Raw genomic sequence first — 13,937 nt, 5'->3', positions numbered from 1 at the left:
TAGTGCTTTATCTTTAGATTATTTTTATAAATAACCTACCTTATTAAAGATAAAGCAATAGTTAAATATAAATATTATTCAACACATAATATGATTAAATACATTCATTAAAACTAATATTAATGATTAAACACTCTATAATATAATTGAATAATTAAAATTAGTATCTAGTTAAATGTAGAATAACGAGGAGGATTAAAGACTTTATTTGCCGACACAAGAATAATACAAGAATGTTGTATTAAATATTGTCGATATTCTTCAAAACTCATACACTGATAAAATTACTTGTTGTAACGTCTCACATAGTCTTTATACAAATAAAAATTTTATAATTCTCTTATGATATGAAATAGATATTGAACATACATGGAAACGACAAGCACAGTCATGGGCTCAAGCACAAGTATACTATAAGTATATGCGGATTGTGAATATAGAATATAATAAGGGTGTTACGACTCTAGTGGTTGTGATATATATGATAGTAATGATGATAACTCATATCATCCTATGGGAGCACCTATCCTAATGTCTTGCTATGCTATTTACAGATTTAAGTCTTCTATAAAACCATTATGCCTTTAAAAAGGTGTAATAGGGATGCATGTCTCATTTCCATCATCACTGTCACCAAATTGAGTATCGTCATTATCATCATCATTATCATCTCTAGTCTTATTATCATTAATTTTATCTAAGCCTTCTAAATAGTTAATCGATAAGTTGATTTGATAATGATTGATAAAAATTAAAAAATTAAAAAAATACTCCACATGGCACAATGATTGACACGCGGCCGTGCCATTCCAGCATGGGTTGGCATGGCATGTGTGCCGGTCAGCACGGCTTGGTGCCATTACTGGCACGGCCATCCATGCACTAAACCTTGACACTGTGTGGAGGTCTAGAAATTCTGGATGATACTGACATTACCAGATTAGCTTGGTGGTTGTAAGTGTACTGCAAATGCTTTTGGAGATGATCAAATTTGCTTTTTAACCAGAAACTTAGTTGTTATGCCTTTCTTATAAATACTTGTTCTTATTCTTTTGCTAAAATTTGTATAAATGACTTTTTGAGAAATTCTTTTTTTAGGTCTAGAAGCTAATCAGGACAAGAACAAATGTCAACAGAAATTTGATGACTACAAAGAATGCAAAAAGAAAGAGGTTTGTCATTCCTTCTTTCTTTTGTGAGACAGAAACACTTCATTATTTTTGGTGATGCATCAAGTACGTGCTTTTCATCTAGTTATAAGAATGGCTTACTCCTTTCTTGCTTCTTTCTTGTCAACTTATTTGGATCTTTTAAACATCACTAGGTGTTTTAATGGTGCTTTCTATATGACAATGTTTACAATGATAGAAATTATGTATTAGGAAAATTTACTTTCTTATTGTACTCTCTCCAAAATGATATATGCCTTTGTTACTATTGTAAAATACTAATTGATTAGGCTATACTACATGTAATAATAAAAATTCACGCATGCAGAGAGAATAGAGAAAGAAGACAATTGAAAGATATGAAATTATGTTTTGGAAGAAGGGAATGGAACAAAGTAGGAGAACAAGAACTAGTAGAGAAAAGGCAGAAAAAGAGGAACAAAATAATGTATAAATAAATTGCTGATATTGAACTTGCAACTGCTATACTTTGCTTACCAATTTACATAAAATGGTATTATTGACTACTTTAGTCTCTCTATCTCTCTCTATCTTAATGCAGAACAAACTCCTTGATTGCAAATTTGAGAAGAAACATAGCAAAAGTAACTAAACCCGGAAAATCTACCAACCGGGGTATTGGAATCCGCCAACAGAATAGTTAATATATCAAAACTCTCAAAATAATTTATTGATTAAAAAGAGAGGATTACATGCTTTTATATAGGTAAAGCGAAGTAAAAGACTGAACTAATCATGATGCACAATAAGCAAAAGACAAAAATAATCTAATAAGCAAAAATGATAAAAATAGCCTTACAAGACTATTTAAAGCCCTCGTTAAGCTAGAGAGCCATGAGTACAACTCTCTTGCGTCTATGAGAGTAAATATGTCTAATAGTGGTGTGGGCAGCTCTAATATGACTCTGGAATGTTAGGATAAAGCTGCTGTAGCTCCTCATGAGTGATTCATGTATAATTACTCTGGCTGACTTTGCCAAAAAAACTAGAAAATAGTGAACTTTTTCTGTAGGAGATGTTATTTAATAATTTAAAATAGCTTTTATCTTTTCTTATAGTGTGGATGGAAAACAATAAGTAGTTGGTGACAGATTAAGTATGTTTGGAATAGTAATAGCAGTTGTAGCATATGATTTAGTGGGAATATTTGTAGGCGGTTTCTAAAACACTAAATCTTCAATATTAAAAGAACTAATGTTGTAATAAGAGGGAACATTGATGACAAAAGCATGAGTCCTTACATGTTTCAGAATTTGAAAAGGTCATGCACCACAAGCATTAAACTTCCGAATAGTTCTTGAAGAGAATCGTTCGGGTACATGAATCATAACATGATTGCCTACATTAAACTCCTTTCCACGCTCGTGCAAGTCGGTATGTATTTTATACTAAAGATTACTTGCCTCAATTCGTTTATTAATCTCCTAATGCAAAGAATAAACATGATGTGCAAATGCTTTGGCAAACTTAGAGACTTTAGCATGAGATGATATGGGCAAAATATCTAAAAGTTTGTGTGTTTTAAAACTATGAACAATTTCAAATGAACTCATACTTATAGACCTATTAATGGAGTTATTATATGCAAATTGAGTTATAGGAAGAATGACATCCTAGTTTCTGTTATGATCACCTATGAGACATCACAAAATTTTTTTAAAACTACAATTGACAACATTGATTTGACCGTTAGTTTGAGGATGATAGGCTATAGAGAATTTTAATTTTGTGACAACCATATGCCATAAGGTTTTCCAGAAGTAGCTCATAAAGCAAATATCGCGGTCAGATATAATAGTTTTTGGTAGACCATATAACTTGATTATAAGAGCAAAATATAATTTTGCCACATGAAAAATATCAGAGGTTTTGCCATAAGGAATGAAATGAGCTATCTTAAAGAAACAATTCACGACCACAAAGATTGAATCATGTTCTCCAAAGATATGTGATAATGGAAGGAGAAAATCTATTCTCACGTCTTGTCACGGGTGATTAGGCACATGCAATAGAATGTAAAACCTAGTGTTCTGCTTTCGGTGTTTTGCTAGTTGACTGGTTCAACATTGACCAATTAGTTTTGCCACAGCATGCTTGAGACTTGATTAGTAGAATTGACGCTCAACTTCTTCAATGGTCTTTCACATTGAAAATGACTCGATAGACCACCGATGTGGATCCCCTAAATTAGGAAGTCACGTACAGATATACGGGGGACACAAAGCTTGTTAGCTTGGGAAGCCCCAAGAGGTGTCCGTGTTGGACACGGACACGCATGGGACACGTGTCCGACATGGGTCCGAAGTATTTGTAATTAATTAAAAAATAAAAAAAAGGGGACACGGGTGGGACACGGTAAGAATTTTGGCTAATGTTTTATGGGTTGGATTGGGTTAATTTTTGTTAACTCGGATCCAAAACCCAAACCCAAATCTAAAAACTCTCCAAACCTTCCCCCCACGCCTTTGAAACAAAAACCTAAATCTCTCAGGCCTAAATCCCTCTTAGTTGAAGACGATAATGTGCGACGGCGAGCGACGAACGGCTATGACGAACGACGAGTTTATCTCTCTTTCTCTCCCAGCAAGCAGCTTCTCTGCTCTGCTCTCTCTTTCTCTCTCTCCCTCCCAACAAGCAGCTTCTTTCTCTCTCTCTCCCTCGCAAGAAGCTCCTCGCTCACTCTATCTCACAGGCATTTGCTTCTTCTTTGCTTTATTCTGCTCTCTCTCTCCCCCCGCAAGCAGCTTCTCTGTTCTGCTCTCTCTATCTTGTTTTTCGCAAGTAGCTCCCCTCTCTCTCTCTCACTACCTCTCCTCTCCTTTAAAGCCTTTTATAGTTTCATTTGATACTGATAGGGCATTTGGGCTTAAACATATATATCTGTTGTTTATATTAATTCTAATTAGTGTGATAAACTGATTATATTAAATTATATTAAAGCCTCTCTACTCTGTTAAATTGTTAAATTTCTAATACATATTTCTTTTTAAATTAGTTCTTACAGCTTGATGTATACTTTTTAGTTCTTTGAATGATACTTTTCAGTTCTTATAGCTTGATATATATGTATTTAATACTATTAGATTGCAAAGTTTTACTTTAGATGTATCAATAATATATATATTTTATTTATTTATTTCGCCATGTCCTATGCCGTGTTCATGTCCGTGCTTCATTGTTGTTAGTTTTAAACAAATAACTGTCCTTGAGGTGTTGAGGAAAGCTATGTTTAGGTCACTCAGCAATGTAAGAACAATTTCTTCAAAGTAGGGACATGATGTATAGTCTTCTTTTACATTTAAAATTTAGTGATTTTGATACTATTGGCAGATAGAAGGCTAACCCATTGGCTAAGTACGTTAGCTGGCTTATTCTCAAACCCAGCTCTATGTTTGAGTACAAAAGTGTACTCCGCTAAGAACTCAATCCAACGAGCACGTCTCCCGTATTGAGTTTCTTTTGAGAATTCAAGAATTGAAGAGCTTCATAGTCTGAATAAAAAACAAATTTATGCGGGAGTAAGTGATAGCGCCAATAGCACAAAGCTTGAATAACCGCATAGAATTTCTTATCGTATATGTACTTTTGTTTAATCTTATCTCAATGAAATAGGCAACATAATAACGTTCCTGTCTAAGAACATTTCCAATCTCGATTACTGATGCATCACATTCCACCTCAAAAGCTTTAGAAAAATTAAGAAGACACATTATAGACGCTATTGTAATCCTTCTCTTGATTTCTTCAAAAGCCTTGCTGATTTATCCTAATCAAAATCCCTTTTCTTTAAGGCAACTAGTGATTGGGGATATGATAGTGCTAAATCTTGAATGAAGCGTTGATAAAAAGTAGTAAGGTTATGAAAACTACGCACATCATATATGTTTTGCGATTCCGGCCAATCAATGGTTGCCTTTAGTTTTTTCAAGGTCGGCGCGAATTCGTTGAGATGTAACCACATACTCTAGAAAGATGATGCAAAAATGATTAGTGAATGCCTGTGAGATAGAGTGAGCGAGGAGCTTCTTGCTAGGGAGAGAACGAGAAAAAAATACTTCTTTCTATTGGCAAAGAGTAGTGCGGCACGAAAGGCAAGGTGGACTTGTCGCAAATGGTCTAAGTGAAGCTATAGATCAACATGTCATCATAGTACACTATTAAAAAATTTACTCATAAATAGTTGAAGCGTTTGCTTGATAACATGCATGAAAGTGCTTAGTATATTAGATAAACCGACAGGCATCACCAACCATTCATACAAACCCATCTTTCTTCTTAAAAACAGTCTTCCACTCATCTACAAGTCGAATTCAAATTTGATGATAACCATTTTTGAGATTGATCTAGTAAAAGATTGAAGCTCTCGCCATCATGTCAAGTATGTCAAGCATGTCATTAAGCTATGGGATAGAAAACAATATTTGATCGCTATTTGATTGATGATTCGACTATCGAGACATATGCCATGATCTATCTTTCTTTGGCGTGAGCAAGGCATAGATAGCACAAGGACTCAAACTCTCAAGAATGAAACCTTTTTAAAAAAGTTCATTTACTTGACATTGTAGCTCAGCATGTTCCTTGGGGCTCATTTAATGGTCTAGCAAGTTTGGGAGTTTAGCTTTAGAGACTAAGTTAATTGCATATTGGATATCTCAGAAAGATCATCCGGAAACACATCTTAAAAACTCATTTAGTATGGAAACAACTTCTTTAGCTAATAGTGCGAGAGTAGGACTTCCAACTTCACGAGCTACTAAGGCAAATATAACAAAGCCTTTGTTTGCCTTCTCAAATTTCTAAAATTTATCATGTGCAGATTATTTTTACTAGGTGCATTCTTCTTGTTATCCTTGTGGGCTACTTTAGGATGCATAAGATATATTTTAATCTTCTTGCTTTCAAAAGTGAAGGAGCACAAGTTGGAGCACCTAAAAATGGTCACATTACGATTGAATCTTCACGTCCATCGACACAATATCACACCACACATCTTTCTTATAAGAAAAGAAAGGAATTAGACATCTCTCACTATTAACAATTGATGAATTATTAACCCAAGATACTTTATAAGGGTTTGAGTGTAGTATAGATTTTAACGTCAAGCGAGATACAACACTAGAAGAGATTGTGTTAATATGGCTTCCACTGTCAATGATCACTTTGTCATCTTTAGTCTCATATTTGATGTATATACAAATATTGCATTTCTTTACCAATCATTAGTCTCTCTAGGTTGTGTCAATGCACAATGAATGACACCAATAGTATGATCTTCATAACTATAGTCGTCGTCATTATCTTGCATGTCATTGGGTTTAGGCTCTTAATCTTACTTATCGAACACGTCTTCCCTAATAGTGTCATCGTGTTCGCCAAAGTAAAGAGCTTTTCGAAGGTAACTCGAGGCTACATGACTAACTTATCTACATTTATAACATAGACATGGGTCATTGATAGGCGTAGCTTTGTGGAGAAGCCATTTTTCTTTGTCAGGTCAGACATGCCCGATAGTTTGGCTAGTTTTGAAAGGTACCGCTGTCATTTGAGTATTTAATTTTATGTAATGTGGTTTCACTAGAGACTACCATGTTGGCACAAGAACTCAAACGACAGCGGTGCTTTTCAAAGCTACCCAAACTACCGTGCTTGCCCAACCTGATAAAAGAAAATACCCCTCCATGAAGTTGCTCCTATCAATTACCCATATCGATGCTTTAATGGTAGATAGGTTGGTTATGTAGCCTTGAATTGCTTTAGAAAGCTTTTTTACATTAGGAAACATCATAACACTATAGGAGAAAAAGTTTACGAGCCTAACTCCGATGACGTGTAAAATAGTGTCGACGACTGTGGTTACGAAAATCATACTATTGGTATCATTTTGCATTGACACAAACTAGGGAGACTGATAATTAGTGAAGAAATACAATATTCAGTATGTACATCAAATGTGGGACCGAAGATTGCAAAATGATCATCAACAATGGAGGTTGCATTAACATAGTCTTTTTTAGCGTTGTGTCTTGCTTGGCGTTAGAATCTATACTACACTTGAATCCTTATAAGATATCTTGAGTCAATTTCTCAATTGCTAATGATGAGAGATGTCTACTTCCTATCACTTTTCTTTTTTATACAGAAAATGTTGTACAATATTGTATTGATGGATGTGGAGCACATCATCTTGGGTAGGCCGCCACTGACAATTCAATCGTGATGTGATTATTTTTGGGCGTTTCAACTTGTGCTCCTTCTCTTTTAAAAGCAAGAAGATTAAAATAAATCTTGTGCATCTTAAAGTAGCTCACAAAGATAACAAGAATAATGCACCTAATAAAAATGGTCTGCACATGATAAATTCTAGAAATTTGAGAAGGCAAACCAAAGTTTTATTGTATTTGCCATGGTAGCTCGTGAAGTTGAAAGCCTTGCTCTCACACCATTAGCTGAAAAAGTTATTTCCATACTAAATGAGTTTTTTAACTGTGTTCCCGGATGATCTTTTTGATCAATTGCTTCTTTTGTGAGATATTTAATATGCAATTGACTTAGTCCTTAGGGCTGAACTTCCAAACTTGCTACACTATTGAATGAGCCCCAAGGAACATGTTGAGTTGCAACATTAAATCTGAATTCGACCAATAGATGAGTTATTTTTAAGAAGAAAGACAGGTTTGTATAAATGATTAGTGATGCATTTCGGTCAATCTAATATACTAAGCACTTTCATGTATATTATGATGCAAGTGCTTCAACTATTTATGAGTAAATTTTTTAGTAGTGTACTTTGATGATATATTGATTTATAGCTGGTCGAAGGAGCTTCGCTTAGGACCATTTGTGACGAGTCTGCCTTGCTTTTCGTGCCGCACAACTTTTTGCTAATAGGAAGAAGTGTTTTTTTCTTGTGGATCAACTTATCTTTCTAGGGTTTATGGGTACACTAAAGGAGCCCGCACCGACCCTAAAAAGATTAAGGCAATCATTAATTGGCTAGAACCGCAAAACATCCATAATGTGTGTAATTTTCATAGTCTTGCTCTTTTTATCGACGCTTCATTCGAGGGTTTAGCACTATCAAATTGGCAAATAAAGCTTTTGAAGAAATCAAGCAAAGGATGATAGCAATGCCTGTAATGCATCTTTTTAACTTTTTTAAAGTCTTTGAGGTGGAATGTGATGCCTTAGAAATTAGGATTGGTGGTGTTCTTAGCTAGGAATGCCATCTTGTTGCCTAGTTCAGCGAGAAGCTAAGTGAGGCTAAACAAAAGTACTCTATAGACGATAATGAATTTTATATGGTTATTCAAGTTTTGCGCTATTGGTGCCATTATTTTCGCATGAATTTGTCCTTTATTCATACCACAAAGAGTTTTGGATCTTCAATTCTTAGAAGAAACTCAAAAATTGTTCTTAAATTGTTGTGTTACTTGAAAGTAGCTTTGGATAGTTATTTCCTTCAAGATAATAATTCTTTTAAGGCTGACAAGCTTTTTAAGGCTAACAAGCTTTGTGTTCCTCGTACATTTAGATGCAACTTTTTAGTTTGGGAGATCTACATCGGTGGCCTACCGGGTCATTTTGGACGTGATAAGACTTACCGGGTCATTTTTGACATGACAAGACTATTAAAGAAGTTGAGCATCAATTTTATCGGTCAAGTCTCAAGCAAGATGCAGCAAAATTAGTTGGCTAATGTTGGACTTGTCAATTGGTAAAACACTGAAAGCAGAAGATTGAATTTTACACTCCGTTACCTGTGCTTGATTACTAGTGGCAAGACGTGAGTATGGATATTGTCCTTAGATTACCACACACCTTTAGAAAACATAATTCGATATTTGTGATCATGAATCACTTCTCTAAGATGGCTTATTTAATTTCTTGTGCTAAGACCTCTGATGCCTCACATGTGGCAAAATTATATTTTGCCTTTATAATCAAGTTATATGATCTACCAAAACTATTGTATTTGACCGTGATGTTTGCTTTATGAGCTATTTTTGAAAAACCTTCTAGCATATGATTGTCACAAAATTAAAGTTTTCCATAGCCTATCATCCCCAAACCAATCGTAGTCTTGGAAATTTTTTAGGATATCTCATAGGTGATCATAACAAAAATTGGGATGCCATTTTTTCTATAGCCCAATTTGTATATAATAAATATATTAATCGGTTTATAAGTATGAGTCTATTTTAAGTTATTCATGGTTTTAAAGAACGCAAACCTTTAGATCTTTTGCCCATGTCATCTCATGCTAGAGTCTAAGTCTGCTGAAACATTTGCACATCATGTTCATTCTTTGAATTAGGAGATCAACAAACAATTTGAGGTGAGTAATCTTCAGTATAAAATACATGTAGACTTGCACAAGTGTGTTTAGGAGTTTAACGTAGGAGATCGTGTTTTAATTCGTGTCAGACCTGAACGATTCCTTTCAAGAGCTTGTTTGAAAGTTGTATGCTCGTGGTGCAGAACCTTTTCAAGTTCTAAAATGTGTAGGGACTTATGCTTATGTCATCGACATTACTCTAATTATGACATTAGTTTTTTTAATATCGAGGATTTAGTGGCTTACAAACCACCTAAGAACATTCTCACTGAATCATATGCTACATTTGCTACTATTATTCTAGACACATCTAATCTACCACTCACCACTTCTCCTTTTTCATTTACACTATAAGAAAAGATAGAAGCTATTTTAAATGATTAAATAACAACTATTGCATAAGGAAGAGTCCACCGCGTTCTAGTTCGCTGGCAATTGACCCGGAGTCTAATTGTACGTGGATAACTCGCAAGGAGTTACACTAGCTTGATCCTAATTTTTTTGGAGTTCTATCAGAACCACCCACACTCCCACTCAACTAGATCGAGTTTCTTACACCTCGGGAGAGTTGGTGTGGACACCACTATTTGACATGTTTACTCTCGTAGGCACAAGAGAACTGCACCCATGATTCTCTAGTTTAACGAGAGGTTTTGCTAGTCTTGCATGGCTATTTTCTTCATTTTTGCTTATTAGGCTATTTTTTATCTTTTGCTTGTTAAGGAATCATGGTTAGTTTGATCTTTTGTTTTGCCTATATAAATGCTTATAGTCCTCTCTTTTAAATTAATAAATATTTTTGAGAGTTTTAACATACTAAGTGTTCTATTAGTGGATTACAATGTTGGTGGATTTTCCGAGTTTAGTTACTTTTGCTACATTTTTTCTCAAATCTGCAATCAAAGAGTTTGTCCTGCATCAGGTTTTATGTAACTGATCACACCAATTGAAGTCATCATTCAACATTTAGTCCGTTTATATGCAGTCAGAATTATATGTTCTCTTATTTGTATATATCTAGTATATAGCGATAAATGGTTAGCTAACATTGTAGTCCTATTAGCCCTTGAACATCCCATGGTGGATAGATCATCGATTATATCTTTTACTACATGCCTCATGAAACGGTACAAAGCACATATTTTTCTCCGTCCAGAAGTCACTAGAGGGAGAAGTACCCAATTCTGTGAAAGAAACAAGTGTGGTGCTTATTAAAATTTAGTAGTGAGATTAAATTAGTGAAACTAGTAATCAAGTTGGCAACTCATATCAATAATTTTAATTTGAGTCCAATAGAACATATGTATATTTCTTCGTCTAGAATATTCTAATTGTCTTATAACATTTCATTCATGGATTATTGTGCAACGTGGAATAGGTGGTGACATTGGCACCCTCTAAACCCCAAGATTTTAGGGTTGCATTTGATGACAGCCCTTTTGGATCGTAAATTATTCTCACAATTCGCGTGAGAATAAGTTAGGATCTACTTTATTCAAAGCAGATCATGACTTACTCCTATAGTGAATCTCAAAGTGGATCATGAGAAATAAGTTATGAGAAGCTTCGGTGGATTGTATTTCCAACCCTGTTTAGTCTTTTGGTTTGGTTTTGAGCACTTGGAGATGGAGGCGGAAGTAGAGTTGGAGACGGAGGTTGAGGCAGAGGTTGGCAACATCGAAGGGAGGAGGCAGTGAAGGATGAGGGAGGGCGCGCGTGACAGTGAAGGGATGAGGCAGAAGCAAAAATTGGTGCAAAGGAAAAGCAATGACAAGGAGAGGTAATTGTATCTCTTTGTTCTTGTGGCACGGTCGGCATGAGCCATGACTTGCCGGCGAGTGGCTGCATGGGCTGTGGATGTGGCACGACAATACTTAGTTTTGTTTAGTTTTCTTTCTGAATTATTAGCTAGAGTAGTATTTCAGGTCTTCAGGTACTGTTTTGCAATAACAACCTGAGTAAACTAGTATTTTCCTCTATTTTTTCCAACATATTTATAAATACACAAAAAATGTGGTTTTGACACTTTTATCCATTAATTGAAATGACTTAGCCTTGCCAATCCTGCCTTTTTTATGATTTTTTTCTTTTTTTTCCCATGGAATGAACTCGATTGCAACATCTTTAGCAAGAGATATAGGTTTATTGTTCTCTTTCCATTAGCTTGTTAAGATCTTTACCCTCTTCAATGTGAGAGTTCTTGAGTAAACTAGACCTCCCAAATTATTATTTTACATGTCTAGTACACTTCAAAACTTAAATATGAGATCAAGTATGTTGAAAACTATTTACTCAGTCAGCAAATATTTGAAAGTTGCTGAGTTGGAACTTTTAGAAAATTTAAAATTTCTATATAAATCACTGACCTGGTCATATTTAACTTTTGAAATGAATTTGATGTGTAAAAAAAATTTAGAGGCAGACTTCTAATAGTAAAAAACTCTTCAATGTGGTCCTTCTATCTTATCTTTCTGTTCCAATAAGAAATCGCTCTCTTTTTTATCAAGCTATTCAGAAGTGACCTATGATTCCTAGGATATTAATAATTGGGGAAAATTTTATTTTGCTCCCCCCTTTTTGCCTTATTTCTATTTCGACCCTTCTTTTTAACGCCTGTCTAAATTAACCCCTATTTTTTATATTTATCTACTAAACCCCCTGCCGTTAACTATTTTCATGGAGATTAATTGAACTTCAGGTTAAACTAACCCACAATGCTCAAATTACTAGGATGCTCTTGGATATTTATATCCATATCCGTCAGTAAACCCAACCCATTACATTTAGTAAAATTCCATCTTTTCCCAATCTCTCATTTGAAAACCCTATCTTTCTCAACCAAAACCCCATTTCTCCAATCTCTCTTCTAATCTCCCTTCCTTAATCTCTTTTCACCGATCTCTCTTCCCTAATCTCTTTCTCTTCTAATCTTAAAATTTATCTAGGCATTCTTGAAGAGAAAGCTTTCTTCCCCAACTCACCTGAGCAGAGATAACCTTTTTCTTGCCCTAGAGAGAGACCAACGGTAGAGATGATCTTCTTCTTTACCCCAAAGAGAGACCCATGGAGACCCAGTGAAAAATTGGGGATGACCCATGATAGATATTAGTAAATTATGATGGGCAGTTTTGGTATTTGAGAAGTTGTCTTAAAAACCAATTAAAAATGGCATTTCGTCATGTTCCGTCGAATTAAAACTAACCTGAGGGCTTTTTTAAAGACTTATTATAAAAAGCAGGGGTCGATTTAAGCAGGCATAAAAAGGAGGGGTCGATTTAGGCAGGCATAAAAAGGAGGGGTCGAAGCGAAAATGAGTCAAAAAGGAGGGAGCGAAATAAAATTTTCCCAAATAATTGCTATTCAGAGTTCTCCACATGAAGATTTTTTTGATGGGCGAGATGTTAATTTTGAAAAAGTAACACAAGGGTTCCTTCCAATAGATCTCGAAGTCTTTTCGCAAAGATTTATCTTTTATAGATGTTGATTTACCCTCTTTTGTATGTCATACTGGAAAGAAATAACCTAAAAAAATGGCATTTGCATTTCACGCTGTTAATTCTCCTGGTCCAAATGTTTGCTGATTTACAAGTAAAATAAGAGGTCTTTAATAGGTCATGGGTTCAAGCTTTAAAATAGTTCCTTTAGAAATAAAGGTAAGGCTGCACATATATTCTCTCTATAGACCTCACATCGGCAGAAGCCCCGTACACTAGGATAATCTTGTATCAAACTAACTCAGCTGGCTCTATCATGTTCATGTCAGTTCTGGAGCTTTTCTATTACCTTTCCTGGTTTGCTTATGCTATCAGCAAAGAATGTACCAAGAAAAAGAAAAGGAAAGGAAAATAATTGTGTAACACCAGGAGCATTATATGTGGTTCTTAGAAAATCCCCTTTAGAGTACTTTTTAATTTTCCAGTATCGTCTTCATTTCAACTTGAGAAATATGCTTGTGTTTCATACTTCATTAATGTTATCCACCTAACATTAACCTTTTGATTCTAATGGCAGAGGGAAGCACGTTTGGAACGCAATCGCAACCGATCTTTTTTCCAATGAATCCAGTGTGTTACAGTTGACTTCTCATTTTGTATTGAGACGGATCAACATATGCTGCTGGTTTGTGAACATGTTGATACTCAAACCAATAACGCCCTTTTCTTTGTCTGCTGCCCAGACCTTTGAATAAGAGAAAACAAGGTGTATTCATTTCCAACTTTGATATTTTTGAATCTATCATATAACAGGACTAATTTATTCAACTAGTTCGATAGCACATAACAAGGAATGTGTCTAGTTTTCTTTTATGTACCTTTAGTTTGCTGAAAAGAAATACTTGTCGGCAGTTGACATTGATGTAAGAATTTTGAATACGAATAAAAAGGACAATAGAGTAGATATGACTGGAA

General features: G+C 35.0%; 1 protein-coding gene across 1 annotated transcript in view; it reads left to right on the top strand.

Moving 5' to 3' along the window:
- LOC140788824 (uncharacterized) overlaps window positions 1-13,937 on the top strand; it is a 29,231-nt gene extending 15,294 nt beyond the window's left edge. The window contains exons 3-4 of the mRNA XM_073138295.1: window positions 1,099-1,172; window positions 13,540-13,937. Coding sequence (XP_072994396.1) covers window positions 1,099-1,172; window positions 13,540-13,587 — 122 coding nt within the window. The 3' untranslated portion in view covers window positions 13,588-13,937. The remainder of the gene's footprint in view (window positions 1-1,098; window positions 1,173-13,539) is intronic.

This window comes from Typha latifolia, chromosome 5, assembly GCF_019914945.1.
Source record: "Typha latifolia isolate L0001 chromosome 5, TyphaL0001v2, whole genome shotgun sequence".
NCBI lineage: Eukaryota > Viridiplantae > Streptophyta > Magnoliopsida > Poales > Typhaceae > Typha > Typha latifolia.
This window is presented reverse-complemented; position numbering and strand designations above follow the sequence as displayed.